We start from the raw sequence: 25,698 nt of genomic DNA on the forward strand, positions 1-25,698 counted from the left end.
CATTTATTCTTATAAATATACATCTTCTACTGTACCTGATGCGAGTTCATTGGCTCCATCTACTTGCAAACTATCTAACCAGCTATTGTCTAACTTAATGTCCAACGAATCCAATAACCAGTCAACGAAAGTCATATTGTTGTTCTTTTCTTTTAAATAAATATTATACGATTGGGTGTATTGACTCCATGTATCTCGATTTTGCTCATTTGTCCACAACTCTGCAAGTTTACGGGATAATTCTCTTTGATGTTCCGGATTTGATATTGCTCTGCTATAAAATGATCGAAATGCTATAAAGGAGTTTATTGGTTTCTGTTTTGACCGTTTAGTTTTTCCAGGTTTAGAAATGTCGGGAGACCACTGTAATTCATTTAGTACACTATAGTCAAGCATTAGCTGTTGCAACTCCTGACTAGGTTTAGGAATTTTTGGCAATGATGTTAGTCTAAAAGTTGGTTTTCCAGTGTCAAGCAAAGTGGGAGTGTTCGCTCTTGGTATGTTATTCTTATTCAGAAGCTTGAATAGTGTTGTAAATTCTTTAGGAACTTTCCTTTGTCTTGGTCTTTTAGACCCCATCTGAATCTTTAATTTAATGATTGTGGTAAGTAGATATTTGAACTCATTAAATTATATAGTATTTAAGGGATCTGTTTCATCTGAATATAATGAAATATAATAATTTATTATTTTGGCAAAAAATTAATTAATTTCAGAAATATAAACGGCATGCGTCAAATTTACGTAATCATATTTTGACTACTCTTGCCACAAGTCTCGGCAAATTAGATAAAAGATAAAGGTTAAATATTTAAAGGAAATGTGCAAATTGTAATATGATCTAGTTATATATTCCCTGAGTAATCATTTGAAATTGATCGTACAACCTTGTATAAACGCTATTTAAACTTTTATTAATGAGCGAATACTCAACAAATTGATCAATCAAGTCATCCGGTAATTGTAGTTGAAGTCTTTGTTCCAACAATATACTAGTATTTTCTCCATTGTTGAAACAAGGAAGATTTGAATCTTTCTGCATTAACTGTACTATACTCACAATTTGATTCCATTCTTTTCTTAAAACTTTAAAACAATCTTTGCAAACTTGAACAAATAATTTATAAAATTCCGAATCAAGACCACCAAGTAAGTCAACATATTCTGAGGTCAATTTAAACGGAGCAGCTTCAAATCCAATATTTGAACCTGGTGAATTTCCCAATAAAAATCCAAAATCAATATGAATGATATGACCTTCATGATCCAACATAATATTACCATTATGTCTATCTTTAATTTGTAATACATAACATATGATAGAATAAGCAGCTAAACTTTTTGCAAAATTCTCTTGAGCTAATTTATATCTACGAGTATTTGAATCACCAAATAATTTCTCAAAATAATCTTGTAAAGTAAATATTCTGCCTCTCGCGTTCTGGCCACTTGCAATTGAGAGTTCTGTTAAGGACTTTTTTATAGAATGAATTGACATAGCATTGGTGATTGTTTCTACTAATCCAGCATTTGCACTAGTGATTAAAATTCTCATTTTCTTAGTCCAATAAGTAATTCCATGCTTTTTCCAAATATTGGAAATCATTGTTATTAGTTGACAGGCAAAAGATTCTTGAGGTAAATCATCTCCATTTTTAACAATAACCGAGCAAAGATCCCAGTTTTTTAAGTGACCGTAAGCACTTGCCTTTCTAATTCTTTGTTTTTTTGCATTCCAATCTTCACTTATTTTGAAATCATTTTCTAATTTTCTTTGACCAGCATCTTGTTCATCGGTTTTCAATTCTTTCATCTTCTCATAATCAATTGTTTCAAATTGATCTTGTAGACTTATCATTGATTTCACTATTCTATCTTTTATGGCTATAAATTGTTGAGTGTTTGATTGTCCTGAACTTTCCAATTGCTGAAGCATCAATGATGCAATTCTCGTTTGATCCGCTAGAACCAGGGTATCTGCTGTACTTGAAATAACGGGTGTTACAATGCGGCTACTTTTATCATCATCCAGTGATGACCTTCTTGAATCATTTTCGGATTTTACTTGTGTCCAATCTCTACTGACATTTCTTGAACCAAGCATGGGCAATTCACCCAAATCAGTTTCATCATGTAGCATATCTGGTAATTTTTCCATAGATGATATACCCCTCATGTCATTTGAAAAGGACTCGTCATCTGTATTATTTGACTCATAGCTACGTTTTGATTCTGAGGTTTGTAATCTTGAATTAATAAGGTTTTGGTTATATTCTGTAAAAGGATTAAAATCAAGTTCGTCACTTAAATATTCAATAAGTAACAAATAAGGTACTCTTTCTGCTGAGTTCAAAACACAAGCCTCATTGATATTTAGTTTTAAAATTTGATGAAATTTTTTATTTTTCTTACTTGTAATTGGTAATAATTGAGGAATGTCAATTTCTGAAGGTAATAAGTTTTCATTTATTATTGACAATTCAGCTCTCAAGGCGGAAACTCTAGCTGCTTTCGGAACCTGTGACATTCTTAATGAAATATCCTGAAGTGACATGATAAATTCCGTCTCTTTTTTTGAATAATTTACTCGTAGAATTTTTAATAATTCCGAATACAGTTTTGATTTCGAGGACATCATTTGTGCTTGTACCTTTTTTGATTGAGTATCTGTTGAATTTCTCATTATATGTAAAGACATCTCTGATTCTGTGGACAAAATCTCAGGTCTTGACCAAGTATGTGTCAAGTCAGGTAACGACTGGGAACTTCTATTTAATTCTTTTGATTTTAATAGGTCTAAAGGTTTTGATGATGATTGTTCTTGTCTTAATCGACTTTTCTTGGATTTTATGACAGTGTTTACTTTCAAGTTGCCATCCACATCTGCAAATACACCTACTTTTGGAGAACCATTCTTGTACAGTGATCTTTGATCATCCTCATCTGTTGTATAAGCTTCAGAATCTTCTGGCAGAAAGATCACTAAAGATTGTCTATTTATTCTGCTTGTCTGAAGGTTTTTCATCTCTTGACTAAGTTGTAATAGATTTTCGTCACCATCCTTGTTTTGTTCTTCCGTCGAGATTTTTTGATTCTTCATAGTTAAATTTTTAGTCAAATTTTTTTGAAAATTGGCTAGTTTGAAAACGAGTGATTTTTGCTGTTTAGCTTGGGATTTGATAATTGGAGCTACATGTTCATTAAGTATTGGTAAAGCAAAAGAAGACGCAATTGCCCCACATAATACTAACGCTGGCTGTAAATTTTCTCTAAATTCTGAATTTTTTGAACTTAAATCCTCCACATTAAACAAAATACTCTGTAATTTATTTATAAATTTCCGAACAGTTTGAAATGCCCACGAAGCTGGATCATTTCTCAATTCAAATAAAAAAGCTTGAAGTACCCAAAACACTATTAAACTAAAATGAGGAAATCTTGAACAATAACCTAATAAAAATTCTTCCAAAGCCATTGAGTCAGTCTCAAAGGTGACAAGAAGTTGAACAAATTGTGGTATAAAAAATTCTAACTCATCATAAGAATACGAGTGTAATCTTTGAACTAACGCATGTTGAACTCCAATATTTTTACCATTCTCTCGTAGTAGATTTATACATTGTAATAAGGAAAGCTGAGGGGAGTAAATTTGCTTTCTCAATTCCTCATTCTCAGACATTTGCTATTCATGTATTTAGTGAATTAATGACGTGAATTATTAATTAATAATAATATCTATTTCTTATAATTTTTGTAAATTTATTTAATGAAAAATAATAGAACACTTTGTAAATTTTTTGACTTTTTCTTTTCTTGTCTCGTTAATCAAGAGCTGCATATTCTGTCAATATAAAAAAATATTGCACATTATCGATGTTTAATAACAAGACAGAATAGCCCTGAGCTTAGTAAAATAAGAATAGAGTGAAATTGTTGATTGTCTATGAACAAGAAAGAAAAGATCGCAATTGTAAGTGTAAATTTAACTATAATTATAGTGAAGAATAATTAATAAATAAAACCAAGAAGAGAAAAAGCAAACAGTCTAAAATTGAAAATAATGATCTTGTACGAATCCTTGAAAAAGCATTCTTCAAGTATAATGATCGTTCAATGAAAACATCTAAATTAATTTAAATTATCACCAGGACAAATGATTTATTGTTTTTTAAAAGCCGGAATTTCGAATTTTTCATCAAAAACTTGACCAGGTATAAAAGGAGCTATGCTTAACACATCTTCAGTTAACTGTTGTGGAGTTTCTGATAAGTTTATGTTTTTGTAAATAATGTACTCCAAATCTTTAGAATTCTTCCCATTATGATCAGCAAGTTTAAAAAATTTGGGATGAAATTCAACACCATCTTCAGCTCTTTTCTTTGCCATTTCACGTTGTTCATTCTCAACTTTATATTTTTCTTCAGTTGCAGTTGCATGATCTCTACGTGAAAGTGCTTCAATAGTTGGTCTCCATAATTTTCTTGATTCGTACGGAGATTGCTCCTCTAAAGGTCTAACTTTTGGTTTGACTGTAATTGTCTTGTGTGTATCAATTAAAACATCCTTTTTACCAGTCTTAATATTTTTTATATCAATAATATCATTCCATTTACCAGTAATGTGATACAATTCTTCCGAGGTTGCGCTATCTTTAATATGACCTTCAATTGCATCGTATGTACCACTAATGAAACCTTTGGTTTTAAATTCTATGTCTGCTTCTAATCCTGATGCCTCACACCTAACAACCATATGATCACCCAATTCGGTTTTCATTTTACCAAATAATATTCCTCTCACATATACATTTGGCTGATCCATAACATATTGTTCATCTCCCCAATTACCAAGAGTTACTTGACCCCATCCTTCCATAATAGCTGCAGAAGAATTACCTAAAAATCTAGATTTTGGAACAACGGTACCATCAACTCTAATTTTTTCATCAGGAACTAGATAAAAATAGGAAGATTTTGGTGGATGATGAGAAGTTTGCTCTGATATATAATAAGCTGATCCAGCACCTTCTGGAAGGTCATCCCAATAGCAAGTGAAAGTTTCTCCAAGTACTGGATTGAGTGGTTTTTTAACGGCTTTTGGAGCTATATGCCAAGAGGCAAGGTACCATCTTAATACATTAACAAATCTAAGTAAAGGATCTTCTGTATGATTGGCTGCAATTAATAGATCTGGGATCTGGAAAAAGTTAGTGATTCTTTCAAGCATTGACTTCTTTTCTAATATGAAAGTAGGAAGTGTGATCTTTGATAGATCCATTCCTGGTCTCAATTGTGCAATAATTCCCATTAAGATTGATTGCCCTTCATTGTCCATTTCATCAATATCATCCGAGTCAGCAGCAGATGTAGTTGTAGTTGTTGAGTTTTCCAATGGCTTCTCGTGGTCATGATCTTTAAGCTTGAGCTTTTCTAACTTAGAAGTTAGTCCCATTGAATTGTGGTAGTGTTTTACTGTCTTTTGATCAAGTTTTAACTAAAAACGGCTATTGTGATAGCAAGGGATTAATTTTGATAGTTTAAAAATTGAACATAACACTACCCTACGAAATCTAATTTCTTCTACAGTACGAAATACCACCTTGAAACTTCAATATGATTTGCCTAAATCGGTACTTTACAACAAACTATCATTACATGCTCTCGAAATATGAGGTTCTACTGTGAGACTGAATGATCAAATGAAATATGATATTTAAGACATTGTGCGTGATATTTTTTTTGAACGGCATTAAGCTGAAACATGTGAAACAAATTTGAAATAATATTTCAATTATTATTTAACAAAGCCCAATTCCCTTTTTAATCTTTTAAAAGAAAGAGGCACTTGCTGGCTTTCGACTAATCAAAGTATGGAATCGTCTTTAACATTTTTGCTGGGATATATAGTATCATTGTGTACATGTACTGTCGTCAACTACGAGGTCATTAGTGAAAAGGTGAAAGAGCTAACTGATATGGTCAAATTGATATCCTTGAAAGAATTAACTGCAGAAGATCGTAATACGATTTTGAAAATCAATCAATGCACAACTTTACTTGGAGAAGTTTTAGCGGATAGAATAAATGCTCAAAATACAACTACCGGGTCAGATAGTCTTGAAAAGGCCATTCATGTTTCAGAGGCTGAAATTATGACTTCACCGGAAGAAAATAAAGCAGGATTAATCAAACCAAGTGGGAAATATAAGGTCAACAAGCCATCAAAAAGATTGTCAAAAGTAAATTTAGGATTTTTGGAAACTTGGTTTAGAGACAATGCTGACCACCCTTACTTGAATACTCAAACTTTAAATTCATTGATCAAAGCAACAGGCTTAAGTAAATCTCAAGTACAAAATTGGTAAGTACTGAACTTTAAATTCTACGTTTGGAAGTTATACTAACCATTTTAGGGTTTCAAATAGAAGAAGAAAAGAAAGGAACGTCAGAATCACTCCAGAAATTGCAACTCTTATATTATGATCAACACCAATAATTCCATATTCTTATATACATAGGTTTATTTTTAGCCAATAGCCTCTCTTCCTCCAATTCAGATTGAATAACTTCTAAATCAACTTGTCTTCTACCACTATCCAAATCAATTTGATCTAAATTTTTATAAATTTTCCAATCCTTACTATATATTTTATGACCCAAATAAAAAATTAATATAACAACAGAACCTAAATAATTTTTAAAAAAATTCTCAGCATTAGCTTTACCATTTGAACCAAGAGGAAATAAAGCAACCCAAAATTGTACACCAAGTACCAATATTAAAAATCCCATTGAATATATTGATCCATATATTCCCAATTTTGAAGTAAAACTTAATTCTTTTAATGATCTATTTTGTTTTGACATAGCCATTCTAAATCTTAAATGACATAAACATATATTAAACCATGAAAAAATTGTAGCTAAACCTGAAACACTTAATAACCAAGCAAAAACGGTACTTTGATCTTTATAAGCAGCCAAGAAACATAATAATCCAAATACTGCACTTAAAGCTAATCCAGCTAATGGTCTACCTTTAACATCAACATATGCCAATATTGAAGGTCCTAAACCTTGTTGACCTAATGATTGAACAGTACGTGAACATCCATAAACAGCTGAATTACCAACTGAAACTACTGAAATTAAAATACATGCATTGAAAATTGAAGGTAATGCATAAATTCCAGCATCTTTAATAGCAATAACAAAGGGACTTGAAGAAACATATCCACTACCTAATAAATCTGGTGAATTATAAGGTACTAATAATCCAATCATTGTCAAAGATAAAAAGAAAAATAAAAAAATTCTCCAAAATACTTGTCTTACAGCTTTTGGTAAAGTTTTAGCAGGATTTTTAGCTTCCAGCGCAGCTATACCACACATTTCTGAACCAGCCATTGAATAAGAAGCAGTTACAAAAGTTGTTGCTAAACCTTTAAATCCATTGGGGAATGGAGCTTTATCAATATGCCAGTTTTTTGCACCAATAAATTCCTTTTTAGGTCCACCACCAACAACTAAAACAACTCCTAAGATAATAAATCCTATTATGGCAATAATTTTGAAAATAGTTAAATAATATTCAGCTTCTCCGTATCCTTTTACACCAAATAAATTAATTATCATTATCAATACGTAAAATATTGCAACCCAACTTGCAGGATTTATATCATTATTCCAATAACTTATACACATTGCAGCAGCTACTAATTCCAAAGGTAATACAATTAACCACATTATAGCATAATTCCAACCAACTGCAAAACCCCAACTTTCATCAACAAATCTCGATCCATATTGAGAAAATGCACCATTTACTGGAAATGCAACACATAATTCACCTAATGCCATTATAGTACAATAAACCATTGTACCAACTAATCCCCAAGCTATAATTAAACTTGCTGGTCCACCTGTTCTTAATGAACCTCCAGATCCAATTAATAATCCAGTACCTACACTTCCTCCTAATGCAATCATTTGAATATGTTTATTTTTTAATTCTCTATGTAATTCACCAGATGGTTCTTCTTCATTTGTTGAATATTTATCTTGTAATTCTAAATCATGATTATCACTGTTGTTAGTGTTCTGTAGTATACTATTATTTGATGACTCAACTATATGGTTATCTGGTATATCTGCTCTTTTAAATGAATCCTTAAATTTCTGCCATTTTGACATTTCATTAGTTTCGATACTTCCAATATGTTGGCTATTCAATGACTCTTCATTCTTCTCCAAACTCGACATTTACATATGAATTTGAACTATAATGATAAATACAATGGTAGTTTATAAAATATAATTAGTTTCTATCTTTTGAGATAAATATATATACTAACTTGAATCATGATTTTTTAATTTTCTAAAATTTAGATTATGTAAGTATGGGGAAATTGTAAAAAAATTTCACATAAAACGGCATTTATTATTAATAGTTAAGAAAAAGTATTTGTGAAAAATTGTAAACAAAAAGAAAAAAAAAAGTATTTGCAGCCAAAATCATTTGACAGTTTCATTATTTAACAGAATATAATAAAATTCCAGACTAAAATAACTAGTGAAATATCAAATTTCTGCTTTCATACAAACATTGGATCTATTTTGAGATTTTATACAAATTTGCAACCATTATATATATCTTATTACTTTTTATATAATAAGGTATTTTGACAGCTGAAGCGATGATTTAAAAAATTTGAAACACAAAAATTTTAAAAAAAAGTTAAAAATTGCCTTATGAAATATCCTTGAAATAGTCGTGTATGAGAGGATTAATAAAGAAAGCTCCAGCATTGAATCAGTTATAGTTGGTAAATCTGATAGTTAAGTAAATGCAAAATATTAGAACAATCATATATATTAATAAACAATATGTTTCATATTTAATTATGAAACATGATCCATAATTTATATTTAATTAAAAATTTGGGGAATTAATTAATTCTGCTTATAATAATAAATTAAAATATAATTCGTTATTAATCGGTAAATTAAGGTAATGATAATAAAAAGCCGCAATGTAATTTAAATCTCGTATTTTTATATCAATATTAAACTTTAAAATTAATAATATTTTATGCAACAGAACATTTGTATTAAGTTTCATAATTTATTATAATCAATTTACTTGAGGAATCTAGTCTCTTTCTTTTAGTGCCTATCAATACTCTTTGGATTTTTAAATTTGATTATATATTTGGTCTGTGCTTACGTTAGTATTCTTTATACAAAGTTACTTAAATACAGGATAAATAATTAAATATAATTTTCAACGGAGACCCCTTTTTTTCTATTTGATTAAATTCCACTTTTTGATAGATTATATCATACGATATAGACTATATTGGCAATTTTTTTATTTTAATTAAAATTGGTTTCAAATGGAGATTTGCTTAACTTTAAAAAGTTATTTGGTAGTAATTTTAAATCAGCTTAATCAGCTTGTAAATTACTAAATTGGTGTTTTATAAATTTAATATTCAAAAAGATACGTTTCACGTTTTATTGAATCGGTTGATAAAACACTTGTTTATATAGACTCGGTAATATAAAAGATTAAAACTGTCCCAGTTAAGAAAATATATGAATTTATTTATATCGTAATATTAATAGTAAAAAATGTTAAATTTTTAAAGGTAAATCCTTAAAATTTTGAAGATCAAATAAAAAGGAATATCAAACTCTAGAAATTTATAGATCTCAATAGATCTAAAGATGTAATAGATACTACAGTATATATGTCCTTATATTGGGTATAATATAATTCATACAAATATTATGTAAATAAAAATACTATTAAAGATAATATTAAATTATAAAATACTACCCTCTATTATTATTACATATTATGATGTATTTATTATTTATATTAATATTATAATGATAGTGTACAATTGATCAATTTTAATCATATTAGAAAAATTAATCAAAAAATTATAATCTTTTAATTAATTTTAAATTGGGAGAAATATTTAACCACATTTTTATATTTGATATTATTACAATTTTGAAATTTATTTTATAATTTAATCAGTGGTATTTAAAATATAACATCATACCATATACATATATATAATACTAAAGCACAATTTAATCATATTGATAATACAAGGTAAAGTAATAAAATAACTCAAATTCAATCATCATCGAAAAATTAAAATTTCATCTACAAATTTCGAGAAAAATCATGACTTTCCCACAATCAACTCCTAATTATTGGCAAGGTTATCAATCTCCAAGTTTAAGTGTAAATAATAATCCAAAACATGATTTATATAATGATATCTGTGAACTAAATCAAGAAAATGTGACTTTATTTAATGATCAACAACTACAACAACAACAACAAAATGATCAAACATTTCAATATAACAGTAATCCAAATATATATTCAAATCCAAACCATTTTCAATATGATACTAATAATATTAATGAAGAAAATTTTAACTTTTTAGATCAACAACGTCAAGTACAACTTCAACAGGAAATTAATAATAATAATAATAATGATAACAATGGAAACGTACGATCACACCCATTGTCTCAACAGCACATTAATGGAATTGGAAGTATCACATCTAATGGCTCATCTCCAAGTCAAGGTCATATTGTCAATAATTATGTATCACCAGAAACTTCAGGTACTTCCGAAACTTCTGTAAATGATATGGATGCAATGAAATTAGAGTCAAATTTAAATAATACTTACAATCCTTCATCAAGAAAACTTTCAACAAAATCTAAAAAACAATTATTAGATGAACAAGATGCAATATTAATAGCAAGAGATGATTCAGAATTAACAGAAGATGAATTACAGTTAAAAAGAAAAGCTCAAAATAGAGCAGCACAAAGAGCATTTAGAGAACGTAAAGAAACAAAATTAAAAGAATTAGAAAATAAATTATTACAAAGTGAAGAAGAAAGACAAAGATTAATTGATCAATTAGATATTATAAGAAAACAAAATATTTCAATAAGTTCAGAAAATGATTTTTTAAGAAATAATGATGGATCAAATTTTTTACCAAATTCAAATTTAAATACTGTAAATAAATTTGATTTCCCACAAAGTCAAGAAGAATTTATAGATCATGTTATGAAAGGTACTGGTCATGATATTGATCAATCAAAAGTTAATACAGTTTATAATAAAGAAGGTAAAAAATTATTAGCTTTAGGTGCAGTTTGGGATTATTTACAAATCAAAGCAGAAGAAGCAAATTTAGATTCAAATTCAATTGATTTTGTAGAAGTTATGAACAAATTAAAAGGTAATGAAAAATGTCATGGATATGGACCTGCTTATCCATTAGATTTGGTTAATAAAGTTATTGAAAGTTGTATTGAATAAGAATATTTAATGAGTTTTATGTGTGTTTTTTAAATTTTGAGTTTTATGTATGGTCTAGTTCTTTTTTTTGGTATATTTTACTATGTATTTTTAATTTAATTCTAGTTTTTTTTTGAGAGATTGTTTCATTGTAATGTCCACTTTGACAAAATGTACTAGTTCCCATTCTTTTCTATTCTTTCGAACTACTTTAATCTGATCATTGAAATGTTTCAATCGTTCTTAATTCTCATATTTCTAATAAGTATTAAGAATATTCTAGTAAAAAAATAAATTTTGTAATTCTCTCTCACTAAAATAACTAAAATAATTCTCCACTATAAATTTTGAATAGTAAAATAAATACGACCAAACCAAATAAAGTCATTAGATCAATTCATTGTATTTTAAAAAATTTGTAATATAAAATTCAACTACTGAAAATGTCAACAGCTGATGAATATAAAGCAGAAGGTAACAAATACTTCACTGCAAAAGATTACAAAAAGGCAATTGATGCATTCACAAAAGCTATAGAAGCTTCATCAACTCCAAATCATGTATTATATTCAAATAGATCTGCTTCATATGCATCATTAAAAGATTGGACACAAGCATTAAAAGATGCAGAAGAGTGTACTAAGATTGATCCAAAATGGGCCAAAGGTTATAATAGAGTAGCTGGTGCACAATTTGGTTTAGGAAATTTTGAAGATGCTGAAAATGCTTATAAAAAATGTTTAGAATTAGATCCTTCAAATGCTCAAGCAAAAGAAGGTTTAAAATCAGTTGAAAATGCAACTAAAGCAAGAAATTCAAATGGTGATGATATGGGATTGGGTGCAATGTTTAATGATCCAAATTTAATTACAAAATTAAAAAATAATCCAAAAACTTCAGAACTAATGAAAGATCCTGATTTAGTTGCAAAAGTTTTACAAATTCAACAAAATCCAAAAGCTAATGCTACTCAATTATTAACCGATCCAAGATTAATGACTATTATTGCAACTTTAATGGGTATTGATATGGATTTCCCAACTGAAGATCCAAGTGCAGCTGGAGCTGCAAGTGCTTCAAAAGAAGAGCCCAAATCAACTGATTCATCATCATCAAAACCAGAACCAGAACAATCACAACCTAAAGAAACTTCATCAAAACCAACCACTAGTGAGACTCAAAAAGAAGAACCAATAAAAGAATCAAAACCAGAGGAAGATGAAGATGTCGAAATGCAAGATGCAGTTCCATCAGATAAAGATGCAGCAGATAAAGCAAAAGCTGAAGGTAATGCATTATATAAACAAAGGAAATTTGATGAAGCAATTGCACAATATAATAAAGCATGGGAATTACATAAGGATATTACCTACTTAAATAATAGAGCAGCAGCAGAATACGAAAAAGGTGATTATGATGCAGCTATTAAAACTTGTGAAGAAGCTGTTGAACAAGGTAGAGATATTAGAGCTGATTATAAATTGATTGCGAAATCATTTGCAAGATTAGGTTCAATTTATTTGAAAAAAGATGATTTAGAAAATGCAGTTAAATATTTTGATAAATCATTAACTGAACATCGTACACCAGATGTATTAAGTAAATTAAGATCAACACAAAGAGAAATAAAAATAAAAGAAGCTAATGCATATGTAAACCCTGAAAAGGCAGAAGAAGCAAGATTAGAAGGTAAAGAATATTTCACAAAACAAGATTGGCCAAATGCAGTTAAAGCATATGGAGAAATGATTAAAAGAGCACCAGATGATGCAAGAGGTTATTCAAATAGGGCAGCAGCATTAATTAAATTATTATCTTTCCCAGATGCAGTAAGAGATTGTGATATTGCAATTTCTAAAGATCCAGATTTTATAAGAGCATATATTAGAAAAGCAAATGCTCAATTATTAATGAAAGAATATACTCATTGTATGGAAACTTTACAAGAAGCTCGTGAAAAAGATTCAAAATTAGGTGGAAAAAGCATTCATGAAATTGATACAATGTATAATAAAGCAGCAATGCAAAGATTTCAAGCAATTGATGGTGAAACTCCTGAACAAACAATGGAAAGAGTTAGTAAAGATCCTGAAATTGTTAAAATTTTACAAGATCCTGTAATGCAAGGTATATTATCTCAAGCAAGAGAAAATCCTGCTGCTTTACAAGATCATATGAAAAATCCTGAAGTTGCTAAAAAAGTTAATATGTTAATTGCAGCTGGTGTTATTCGTACAAGATAGATTAATGATTTAAAAAGAATATATCATTTATATATTATGCTCCATAGTAATCAATTGAAATATATAATTTTGTAAATAAACAACGCCTCTTAGAGAACAGGTATCCTTAAATTTTAATAATTCTTGTTGTTTTATGCCGTGAATAATTTTTCAAATCTTTAAGATTTTGAGTTCATGAATATTACACAAAACAAAATTTAAAGTAATATTATAAAAGTAATTTTAAAATTGTAACATAATAACACCCCTCGTATTTTAAAGTTATAATATTATCAAATGGGGGTGTTAACATGAAACTTCAATCAAATTTAAACTAAAGAACAAAACTTTAAAGACTAAAAATTAAGCGAAAAATGTGTTTTGAATTTTAAAAAATTAGGCTTTTTTTGCAACCAAAAGATTAAAAAGTTTGCAAAAAAGCAAGAGATAAATTTTGATTTTTTTATTTTTTGTTAAATTTGAAAACGTTTTATTTTATTAATGTTACAAAAAATTATAAAAAATGTTATTAAAAGAATATGTAATTTTATAGTCTAATTTAGTCTAATTTTTAAATGCAAAAAAATGTGAAAATTAAAATAAATACAATTGATAAAGAAAGTTGTTTTTCATGTTAACTGAAAGAATTGGAAATATATTGAAAAAATTTGTAGATAAGATTGGTTATTCTTCTCGAATGCATTTTAATCTTGTTGATTTTGATCTTGATTTCCAACACCTTGGTTTTGATTATATTCATCTAATAATTCTTGAATTTCAAAATTTGTAGCATTTCCAAAAACATTAACAAAAATTTGTTGACTTTGATTATCTTGATCATTTGAATCAGTGAATTGTGGTGGTCCAAATGGAGGATTAAACATTTGTTGTTGTTGTTGTTGTTGTTGTTGTTGTTGAGAATTTTGTCCTTGGAAATTTGAATATTCATTTTCAGGATTTGTTGTCATTACTTGAGGTATTTGATTTGAGCTTGACATAAATTGAGCATGTTGCATCATTGATGGACCCTGGTTTATTGTTGACTCCAGATATGGTTGAGTATAATTATTTGAACCAGTGGGGAAATTGTCATGTTGAGGTGCTTGTGGGAAAAACGGTTGATGCATATGATGATTTGAATATTGTTGTTGAATTTGTTGTTGTTGCTGAGCTTGATGCTGAGCTTGTTGTTGAGCTTGTTGTTGAGCTTGTTGTTGAGCTTGTTGTTGAGCTTGTTGTTGAGCTTGTTGTTGAGCTTGTTGTTGGACTTGTTGTTGTTCAAAGTGATCTTGTTGTTGTTTTTCAAACTCTTTTCGTTGTTGATGTTGTTGTTGTTGCTGCTGATCATGTCGTTGTTGTTGAACACTTTTTTGCAGTTGCAGACGTGAGCCAATACGTGGTTTATATTGAGGTGTTTTAGGATGGTTTGTTCCACTAAGACCGGTTTCTTGTTGCGGAACTTGTTGTCTTTGTTGTTGATAAGCATAATCGTTCAATTGGTCTTCATATTCTTGAGTTCTAACTTGAGTTGATGTCAGAGGTGAAATTGCATTTTTCAAGATATTATCAATTTTTCTCTCAACTAATACATTTTTATTAGAACCACCTGATGTATTATTAGTAGTAGTTGATTTAATTGAATCTCCCGTTGTGGAATTATCATTTGATCCTGAGCCAGATGTTGAATTTGTAGTTGAATTTGAAATGTTACCATTAGTTGAACTAGATTCCTCTGATAATTCATTAAATTCTCCTATAACATCTTTCCGAATTTGAGCCAATTCATTATTGTTTTTAGCGCCACTATCGTCAAATGGCTGCTCAATATTAGCGTTGACAATAGCATATGGTCTGAACCATTTCTTAAATACGTCAGTAGTTAGCTGAGAATTTATACCTAATTGATTTTTAGATGTGAAAAATTCAGGAAATTGATTTTGTAAGTCCAAATGCTTTTGAGAAACTTTATTTTTACCAAAAATTCTGTTATGCATTTCTTGATCAGTTATTATATTTGAAAAGATTTTGAGAAAGTACCGGGAAATTAAATCATATAATGCTTGTCTAACACAATTTCTTGCAATCTTGACCGTTTTACTCTTGTTTTTGTACGCAAAGAAGCAGAATGAAATTTCAATCATTAGTTTCAAATCAGATTCAGCTTCTGGTGTATTCGGATTTGCAAAATGAACACTTGCTAAGTGCATAAATGCTGCAAATGGGTAATACAAAAACCAACTAAATGCAGTAAAATACATTGTTTTCATATTGAAACTTTTAGCGACATACAATATTGTTCTTGCACTTTCATTCGCTAAATTTCTAAATTCTCTCGCTTTTTCAATTAAATGTCCATTATCATCAGTTTCAATTATTGGTTGAAATGCAACTCTATTAATAGTCAAGAAGTGTAAATAGAATTCAAAATACATCGACAAGAAATTCTCATAACCAGAATCAACAACCAATATTTGTTCCAACGGTTTATTTTTGGACTTAAATAAAAATCTTGAATCATTATAAAAGCAGATAGTGATTGGAGGTTCTGCTAAATCAGCTAATTCTTGCATATGTGTATTAATAGTATCAATATGAGCAAAAATTGTTGATAATCTATCATTTTGAGCTGACACACTATAAATCAAATCATAAGTTCTCATTCTAATTTTAGTTAATCGATAAAGAAAATATGCAGCACATTGATGCAAAGTTCTTTTTTCTTTCATTTCATTTAATTTTGATTCATCTAATTTAGATCTATCATCCCACAAAGATCGAATCAATTGAATATTGGAATGCATGATGGTTTTTGTGGATTTGTCCCCATCTATAAGAGCTGATAATTCATCCTCTCTAATTTGAATTGGTTTACCATGACGAAAACAATATCCAACTTCATAAGACTCACAAAACCACCATAAAGTTTTTCTTGTCTGTTGCTCTTGCCAACTTAATCCCTCATAAGATTCTCTTCTATGTAAGGCTAATTCTTGAGCATTCCTCATGGCTATTGTCAAAGGTAAATAAATTACTTTAATTGACGAAGTTATCAGCTGTAAATAAATTATAAATAATAGTAGTGCTTGAACAGTTGAAATTCCTTCACTTAAAAATGCGAGTCGATTGTAATAAAAAATCAGTGAAAAAAAGCACTTAGAATCTAATTCCATTAATTCTTGATCACTCAAATTTTGCAAGGCTTTACCAACTGGTTTACCGATTTTTTTGATTTTATTAACATTTCTTTCATCAACAATTTGTGAAATACATAAATTTATCAGACAAGTCATAATCATTAATTCTGACCAAGTAAATGACCTTAATTTTGAATTGGGACCCTTTGTTGGAATTTTTTTCTTGTTTTGAAAATATTTTTGAAACAAATCTTTTAGATATGACGCACCACATATATAAGAAGCCATATATAATTCATCAAACCTACTCAAAATTTCCAATGGTAAAATTTCATCAGCAAATGTGTTATCCATTAAATCTGTTCTACTTCTCAAGTTTGTTTTAATTGGTTGACTAACAGAGTCAAGAAATGCCAGCGAAAAGAAATCGTATATGTTTATAATTTGTTGTAAATCTTTTGTTTCAGATTTGTGATTAGGACCTAGTCCAAATAAAATATTATCAAACGATGCTTTTGAAAAAATATCAATTACTGAATGGGAACCAAATTTATTTAATAAGACTTCTGGATCGGATTTTTCATTGTATTCACCTTTTTCATCTATATCCTGTAAATATGAACTTGAGGGAGGAGGGTTAACGTGCTTAGCTTTTGGCCGAGCAAAAGTAATTTGAGGGGATTTTCCTTCAGCTATACTACTATCATTATCGTCTTCCCCATCATTAGTATCAACATCTATATCATCATTATCTTTCAAATCATCATTAGTGTTACTTTGATGATTATTATCTATAATTCTTATTGTATCAAGTACCGATAATTTTTTAGAGTCTCGAAGACCTTCTGTTAAATTTGCCAATAAATTTTCTATATTTATTAATCTTGTATCTAGTTCCTTTATTGATTGGGTTTTATTCACCTTATTTGAATTTAATGACGTTGCAGAATTTGCTCTTGGTGCCCTTGGTTTTCTTTCAGAATCGCTCACATATACACAGTCATTATCATTATTCTGTTGACAATTTAAACATGGATGACCACCATCACACTTGACTTTCTTCTTACGACAATATGTACATGCTTTTGAAACTCTAACTCTTTTTTTTCTTAATGGTTGTTGCAGTCCAAATTGTTGTTGTTGTTGTCTACTTGATGACAAATTTGGATTATATATTGAAGAATTACCTTCACTTGGTGATAATGCAATTGTTGAACTATCTTGGGTTATAGTACTCCCATCAGTGATTGAAGGCACATGATTATTGGAACGATTAAAGAATTCTAAGCTATGAGATATAGATGAAGGTTGCTGTAAATGATTGGAAATTGATTGATAATTATCTTGATTATCTTCTTGTTGTTGTGCTTCGTCTTCTTCTTGATTTTGTCGCTCAGTTTGTTGTTGTTGTTGTTGTTGTTGATCTGATAGTAGCAGTTGTGGATTATTTATTTGAAGTTGTTGTTGATTTGAAGTTTCTTGATGATTATTTTGAGGTAGTTTTGGGGAATCAGACATTTTTAGTCATTGAAATAAATATGTATTTGCTTCCAATAAACAATTTAAATTTAAATTGACTTCAAATCAATTGATTGTTTCCAATAAATTAAAAATGACTTATCTGTTCTAAAATTGAGAATGTTCTTTATAATCTATTTTGGTTGTCAAAAAAAAAAAAAAAAAAAACAATTCTAGTTGAANTATAATAAAAAAAATAATAAACAAAATAAAAAAAAGCAAAAAAAAAGCAAAAAAAAAATAATAAAAAATAAAAAATTGAAAGTAAATCCTCTTTGTTTCAATTTATTCATTAAAGCTATACTCTATGGATTTGTTTCTGCAAAGTTAACGTGGCTGATTTTCAGTAAATGCCCTTAATTTTTAAGTATTAATCACTCAATAAAAATAGTATATTATAATGATTAATTTATTAAATAAAAAAAGAAAAGTATAACTAAAAAAAACCCCAAAAACTCAACTTAAAGAAAAAAGGCGAATATGAACAAAAAAAAAAAAGATACTAAATTTCAAATTTCTCGATCGAAATAAGATAGACAATCATGTATACGATGTTTATCAAAACTCTTGTTTAATTAGTTTCATGCAATTGGTTATAAATAAATCTTCCTACTGAGACTAATAAATTATTTTCATTGAAATTTTGGTTTAGGTTTTCAAAAGACATTCAAATAATATATTTCTTTAATTTCTAATTTCAAAAATTTTATTAAACTTTAAACTTTTAAGTTTTGTCTTCTTTTATTTTTTTTTTATATTTTTTTTATTTTTTTTTTTTTCTATATAATTTTAATATTTTTAATATTAAAGATTTTTATAATTTTTAAACTTTTTTTCTAAACTTAAAAAATTTGAATTAAAAAAGTTAAATATCTAATTAATGAATTAGCTTTAAAATTCTCTTATATGGAAGTATCTCTTACTTTAAATTAGATCAGTTTTTCATGTTTTTTTAATAAACTGAAAATGTTGTTGAAAATTGAAACAATAAAGTAAAAAAAAATCAAACAAACTAAAAAGGAAAACTTATCACCAAATATTATGTCAATCAACCAAAATAGATTTATGCTACGGAATCTTTTTATTTTCTCACATTTTTGTTTCCAGTCAGTTCCAATTGCTTTACAAGGATTTTAAAGTTATCATGTTAGTAAAGGAATGGAAATGTGAAAAGATTTAAAGAAATTTTACTCGAGATTTCATGCATCTGCATTGGACAAACAAATTTGAATTTTACAATTTTATTGTTAATAAGATCGTAGAATCTTACTTGCTATTATCAAAAAAAATTCCATACAATTTTTTAAAAAAAAGAAAAACAATCTTATCATATTTTGTGTTAAATAATATCAAATAATTATATTTTGTTATGCACTCTCTACATCTTTACATATTATGTATATTTCATATATAATGTATAATTTAAAAATTGACTATTGATATCACAAAAATTCAAATATTTATAATACATCAATTGAGACTCTGTATTATTATTTTTCTAATAAAGTATGAAGTTTAAACTTAGTATATGCAATATGAAACTATAATAATTTATTATAATTGAATAATTATATAATTTAAACTAAATTTTAAATGTTTAGTAAATAATATTTTAGTTTAAACAATTGCACAATATCGGAATTTTATTGATTTTCAAATGTGTTTAGCTCCAAACATAGTATAACACTTCTTTGAAAATTTATAAAGAACTATCAAATTGAAAAAGAGGAAGTTTTCAAAATTGCAGGTTACAAAGCTATAAAAAAAATTTTCAAGTAAATTTCAATTTAACAAAGAAACAAAAGTCCAAAGTATTATATCAGATCTAGTTTCAAAACGGACTTATTATAAATTTATAAGAAGTCGAATCTTGAAAAGTGGCTAAAGAATTATTCAGAAAAATTTAAAGTTTTGTAATTTTTTTTTTTTTTCTCATTTATATTATTTTTATTATCTTTTATTATAAAGTAGTACAAACCCAAATTGTTATTTTAATTTCGAATTTCGTATTAGTTATTCTTAGGGAGATAAGGATTTTACGGGATTTTACTTTGCCGTTAGGAGGCTTTTTTTACTTAATTAAATTATTATCGTATTAAGAAAATTTTTAAGTATAATTTCAATGCAAGACAAAACATGATTCAATGTTGTGAATAAATTTATAGGTAATTGCTTGAGCATAGAATTTCATAGTTTCTCATATGTTCTGACATTGTTGATTATCATCAATAGACGACTTCATATTGATTCTAATTTTGACTAAATATGATCAGTTCAATCTTAAAACAAATATAAAACTAACATTACCATTTGGAGATTGAAAAAAAAAACATTAAATAAATTGACTATGAATGTTTAGTGTGTTGTTGAAATTTTGAAGTTTTTGAAATGTTTTGTTGCATTTTAAAATATTTTGCTGTTAAGCTGAACCTTTACTACGAAAGATAGAAATAGAAATTCACTATTCATATTTACTATTCACTTCATATTTATTATGTACTTCATAATTATTATGTACTTCATATTTATTATGTACCATACATCTTTACATTGAAAGTACTTTATAAGGAGAAAACAGATGTTATGCGATACTTATAGAAATTTGATGCCAAAAATTACGTTCTTTGATTTAATTCAAACATTATTCTTTCAGTAATACTGTGATACTGCGATTTCATTGATACCTGAGATTTGCATATTTTGAAACTAAGATTTTATTGTAATCGTAATATGCTTTTTGAGGACATGTTGGAAATGAGAATCCCATATAGACACTCAAATTTGCCACAAAAGGACCTGTTTACTAGTTAAATATAAATTTTAAAAAAATAACTTTTTTTAACAAATTGCTGCTAGGGGGTTTTTTGCAATCCACAATAAGCGACTTTTTGAATACCTCCTAATTAGTAAGTAGTATTCTCTAGGATTAATTATGAACCATAGTGGCTGGTATTTTGTGGTTAGTTCACAATTGTTGATGCTGTGACTTTGGTCATAGCAAAAAAATTTTGATGGATTATGAGCTGCTAGCTTATGATCGACAATTAAACTTTAATTTACAACCATGTACTTGATGCGCGAATATGATTTCCCAAGTTTGACTTGAGGTAAATTAAAAAAGAAAAACCTTTTTCACATGAAGCTAGACTGATTTATTCTCGATGATTATATAGTCTATTTATATTTTTTTTTTCCATAAAAGTTAACTGATTTTTTACATATTTCTTTACTACAAAAGCTACAAGTCTTTCCTTTATTCTTTATAATTAAGAATTTAAAGTTTTAACATTTTGAATATTTAAGCTTTCTCGCTTAAAAATTTTCAAAATCTCTATTATTTATAATATAAACTTTGTAATAAATAAAGTTTAAAAAACTTTATTCTATATTAGGGTAAATTAAATGATTTAGAGACAGAAGTTTTTTTTCTCTGCATAATTCTCAATATCAAATGGATTGGGATCTCAAAAACAAAATTTGGTCCGATATCCCCAATTATGTTTCAAAATTATATTTAAAACATCAATGATGAAAATATATATATACTTGTTACATCGATGACACTAACCCTTGCTCTAAATTACTAAACCTTTATACTGAATTTTTAAAGCTTTTTTTAGACTATTCCTAAAATTTAGTTCAAAATTTAAACTTATTCAAAAATTTAAATTTTTTTTTAGTTAAAAGAATAAGATAACTATTACTAAAAGAAATCATAAATAGGAATTTTTTCAACAAGTTGAATTCAAAATGATTATTAATTCACAAAATATACACAAGTCCAGCTTAGTTCCAGTTTCAGTACAAAATTTAAAATTTTTTAAAGTCTTTCACAAAAATCTACCACCACATTCCTCAAAATTTGTTGGAAATTACTTTCTATGATATATCTTTACCTTTTATGCATTTTTTAGCAAATACTATTTAAATTTATAAATTTCTATAATTCGGATATTCTTGGTTCCTAAATTTCCAAACCCGGAAAACCTGAGTAAAGCTCCATCCGATATCCGGTACCAGATCAAACTACCTATTGCCAGCAAAGTATTGATATCGACAGTTTTTCTTTCAAATTTTTGTCAGAAATCTCAGTATACTCTTGTCTACTCTTCGAAAATGAAGACACAAAATTTTAATCATAGTTCATCAAATTCCCAAATTATTATCAAAAAAGAAATTGGGCATACTATTCATTTGATTCAAAATTATATTTGAAACTCCATCATCATTATAAGTTTGAGTTAATAAATCATAGTTATCAAAAAATTGGGTTGGTGAGGGAGCTAAATTGGTTCCACGGTTCGTATCATTAAAATTATCATTAGTATCAGAGTTCAAGTTTTGATTTGGAGTGTTATTGACATTATTGATATTACTGTTTGATCTCACATTACTTCCATTAGGTTGAAAAAACAATTGATCTTGACCTAATTGGCCCGGAGTGAACTGATTATATGAAGGATGGGCCATTTGAGGTGATTTTTGTTGACCAGGTTGATACTGTTGTTGTTGTAATGGAGGTAAAGTCTGATACATTGATTGATTGCTTTGATCTGAGGAAGGTGAAGTGTTAAGTGAGTATTGTTGTTGACCATTTCGATCTGGATGCATTATATTTGAGACTGATGGATTATATCTTGGTGAATTTACATATGGACTTACTCTATTGCTTGAAGAACTTCTTCCACTTGTCAGATCATACCCAAATGGTTTATAACTACTATCATCAAAAAGTGATGCACCAATAATACCTTCATTGAAGTTGTCATATTTTGTAAATAACTCTGGAAATTTAGTTTGCAAACTATTCAAATGATCTTGTAATGCTTTATCATCTGAAAAATCAGTAATTCTTGAGCTATTTTCATAATTTTTAATAACAATTCTCAACATCAATTTTATAAAAATTTGAGTTGATATATCTTCTTCACCTTGACCCAATATAGCTTTGATTGTATTGACCTCAGTTGATAACCCTTTAATATCAAAGAATCCTAATGAAGATTCTATTAACAATCTAATATCGCTTGGTACTTCTGGAGCGGATGGATGATTCAAACAAGCACCACATAAAATCATGAAAGCAGAAACTGGTAAATACGACAACCAATTATAAAAAGTTACGGTGGTATTTGATTTGTTTAATTGTTTTATTAAAACCAAAATTGTTCTAGCAGAATCTAATGCAATATTTCTAAACTTCAAAAGCCTATCATCAATTTCTAAAGATTTTGTTTTGAGAATAAAAGGGAATCTATTGATAATCATTAAATGTGAAAAATATGTCAACTGTAATGCTAAAACATTTTCTTTTCTTCCCTTCGACCACTCATCGCAAGCAAATTTGAAATTTGTGTCATGATAGAAGCGAGGTCTTTCATCTTCTTCAGACCATCTAGCTAATTCCAACATTTCTGCATTCAAACTCTCCAATGTTGTTGCTAAAACTTCAAAATCTTTTGCTTGAGCAGTAGCCTCGAATAATGAATGATAAGAATCTGACTTAATTCTAGCTAATAATAATGAAAAATAATGATAATAAGATACATTAAGAGATTCTTCATTTTCCATGGTCTTTAAATTTCTCAATAATCTATATCTTAATGGCTGAGTTGTATCGCCCAAAATCGCTTCATCAGCAGCACTTAAACAAAGTTTACGTTTTGGATTATCACTTTCCGATGGTACCACTGAAAATGCATTCGCTGTGGACAAACAAAATTCCAACATATCTTGATCACTATTAGTTGTAACGTCATTCGTATTAATAGTTGGGGGTTTTCCTCCTCTAAAACAAATTTCTGTATCAAAATAGTAACAAAACCACCACACTCGACGTCTTCTTTCTTGTTCTTTAAAATTTAAATGTGCAAATGAATCAGAACGATGTAAACCTAACTCTTGAGCATATCTAATTGCAACCGAAATGGGAATGTAATTTAAATGACTTGTGATCCAACTAAATTCAAGATAGATAATAAATAATAGTATAGCTTCTACTGTTTCAATGCCTTCACTTACAACACATAGTCTTTGATAGTAATATATAGCATTGTTGGTTAAGGAGTCCAATAACTTAGATAATTTAGTTTTCATTTCTTTAGTACCACCTGAATCCAATTTATAAGTTAATCCGATCAATAAAACGCTAGTCATAATTAATAATTCAGATAAAGTGAATCTTTTTTTCTTTTGAAGATTTGAAGGTTTATTATAATATGATTTAAATAAACTTTTAATATGAGCCACGTCTACCAAAATACTAATGGTGTTAAGTTCTGAAAAATAAATGTCAACTAATTCAAAAATCAATTTTGAATCACGAGGAAAAGGGGATTCTAATAACCTTTTTCTAGCGTGAGCATCAACTAGCGGTGGATCTACCCATTTAGTCATAAAATGTCTCATTTTTGAAAGTAAAAAAATTGGTAAATTTCTAAGTGGTCTAATATATTCTGGTCCATCTTCACTTAATGTCTGTTCCATCCAATCTAAAGATTGCTTTGAAAATATGATCAATATTGAATGAGACCCAGTATATTGATGGCCACTTTTAAGTTCAACTGGATTCATTGAGTATGTATTATTAGTTATGTTTTGACGGCGTGGTCGAAGTTTGCTGCTAACACTTGACGTTAAATTTGAGTCTTCAGTTGCCTCTGAATTTGTTTCTGAACTTTTTTCAGAGTTCAATTCTGCTGAAGGATTTGCTTGACTAGCTAGCAATTCCATAGTTTTTGTCATTTTCTCCATAACTTTTTCTAGTTTCTGCATTCTTTTATCCAAGACATTTATCTCAGATGAGTCTTCGTTTTTCTTGGGCGTTATATGGGTTGTAGTCTCCGATTCAATTGGTGCAGCTTGGTCAACATGTGGAATTGTTTGTGCCTCTTCTTTGTTCACCAGCTCTTTTTCCTTCTCATCTTTTTCATTGTTCTCTGATTTACCCTTTTTGGATTGCTTTTTGGACTTATCAAGTTTTTGTTTCTTCTTAGGTGGCCTTTCAGAATATAAACAGACCCTAGGTCTCTTAGATCTTACACAATTATCGCAAGGGTAAGTTCCATTACATTTCACTTTTCTTTTCTTACATTCTTGACAAGCTAATAAAGTTCTTATTCTTTTTTCACCACTCTGAGTAATATTTGGATTGAACGGCTGAGTTGATTTACTCGTGTCTGTTGTTTTATTCCTTTGGTCTGAAAGCTTTTGATTTACTACAGGATTTATTAAATGATTAGTTCCACTGAGATTACTCTCTAACTTTGTTCCGTTTTGATGAAGTATGACCATCTTGACTTCGATTTGAGTAATGAATAAGAAAGGTTGCAAATTTTCAATTGATTATTTATTGTGATGGTATAATTGTTATTTGTAATCTTATATCTTGATATAACAGAAGAAAAATTGTTAGTAAAGATTTATTTTATCATTAAAAATAGTGTATAAATTTTATCCGAAAAATGCGGATAAGAATT

General features: G+C 28.4%; 9 protein-coding genes across 9 annotated transcripts; 3 read left to right on the forward strand and 6 right to left on the reverse strand. All coding sequences in view use genetic code 12, as the record gives it.

The window, feature by feature from the left end:
* Window positions 1-9: 9 nt before the first annotated feature.
* Window positions 10-579, reverse strand: KGF54_001014 (MTLALPHA1; the record flags this gene model as incomplete). The annotated part of the gene is made up of 1 exon (XM_051761337.1): window positions 10-579. The coding sequence occupies one exon, from the start codon at window positions 577-579 to the stop codon at window positions 10-12; it is 570 nt and encodes a 189-aa protein (XP_051622228.1).
* Window positions 580-841: 262 nt separating this feature from the next.
* On the reverse strand, window positions 842-3,679 carry PIKA (1-phosphatidylinositol 4-kinase; the record flags this gene model as incomplete). Its single annotated transcript, XM_051761338.1, has 1 exon — window positions 842-3,679. One exon carries the CDS (start codon window positions 3,677-3,679, stop codon window positions 842-844), a length of 2,838 nt encoding a protein of 945 aa, XP_051622229.1.
* Window positions 3,680-4,158: 479 nt separating this feature from the next.
* OBPA (oxysterol-binding protein related protein) lies at window positions 4,159-5,451 on the reverse strand (the record flags this gene model as incomplete). The annotated part of the gene is made up of 1 exon (XM_051761339.1): window positions 4,159-5,451. The coding sequence occupies one exon, from the start codon at window positions 5,449-5,451 to the stop codon at window positions 4,159-4,161; it is 1,293 nt and encodes a 430-aa protein (XP_051622230.1).
* A 418-nt stretch (window positions 5,452-5,869) lies between these two features.
* On the forward strand, window positions 5,870-6,364 carry KGF54_001017 (homeobox domain-containing protein; the record flags this gene model as incomplete). The annotated part of the gene is made up of 1 exon (XM_051761340.1): window positions 5,870-6,364. One exon carries the CDS (start codon window positions 5,870-5,872, stop codon window positions 6,362-6,364), a length of 495 nt encoding a protein of 164 aa, XP_051622231.1.
* Window positions 6,365-6,482: 118 nt separating this feature from the next.
* HIP1 (Hip1p) lies at window positions 6,483-8,261 on the reverse strand (the record flags this gene model as incomplete). Its single annotated transcript, XM_051761341.1, has 1 exon — window positions 6,483-8,261. The coding sequence occupies one exon, from the start codon at window positions 8,259-8,261 to the stop codon at window positions 6,483-6,485; it is 1,779 nt and encodes a 592-aa protein (XP_051622232.1).
* Window positions 8,262-10,200: 1,939 nt separating this feature from the next.
* FCR3 (Fcr3p) lies at window positions 10,201-11,367 on the forward strand (the record flags this gene model as incomplete). The annotated part of the gene is made up of 1 exon (XM_051761342.1): window positions 10,201-11,367. One exon carries the CDS (start codon window positions 10,201-10,203, stop codon window positions 11,365-11,367), a length of 1,167 nt encoding a protein of 388 aa, XP_051622233.1.
* A 422-nt stretch (window positions 11,368-11,789) lies between these two features.
* Window positions 11,790-13,589, forward strand: STI1 (Hsp90 cochaperone; the record flags this gene model as incomplete). Its single annotated transcript, XM_051761344.1, has 1 exon — window positions 11,790-13,589. The coding sequence occupies one exon, from the start codon at window positions 11,790-11,792 to the stop codon at window positions 13,587-13,589; it is 1,800 nt and encodes a 599-aa protein (XP_051622234.1).
* Window positions 13,590-14,272: 683 nt separating this feature from the next.
* HAL9 (Hal9p) lies at window positions 14,273-18,220 on the reverse strand (the record flags this gene model as incomplete). The annotated part of the gene is made up of 1 exon (XM_051761345.1): window positions 14,273-18,220. The coding sequence occupies one exon, from the start codon at window positions 18,218-18,220 to the stop codon at window positions 14,273-14,275; it is 3,948 nt and encodes a 1,315-aa protein (XP_051622235.1).
* Window positions 18,221-22,366: 4,146 nt separating this feature from the next.
* On the reverse strand, window positions 22,367-25,513 carry TAC1 (Tac1p; the record flags this gene model as incomplete). Its single annotated transcript, XM_051761346.1, has 1 exon — window positions 22,367-25,513. The coding sequence occupies one exon, from the start codon at window positions 25,511-25,513 to the stop codon at window positions 22,367-22,369; it is 3,147 nt and encodes a 1,048-aa protein (XP_051622236.1).
* Window positions 25,514-25,698: the final 185 nt, after the last annotated feature.

Source organism: Candida jiufengensis, assembly GCF_024610255.1.
Source record: "Candida jiufengensis strain CBS 10846 chromosome Unknown scaffold7, whole genome shotgun sequence".
Taxonomy (NCBI): Eukaryota; Fungi; Ascomycota; class Pichiomycetes; order Serinales; family Debaryomycetaceae; genus Lodderomyces; species Lodderomyces jiufengensis.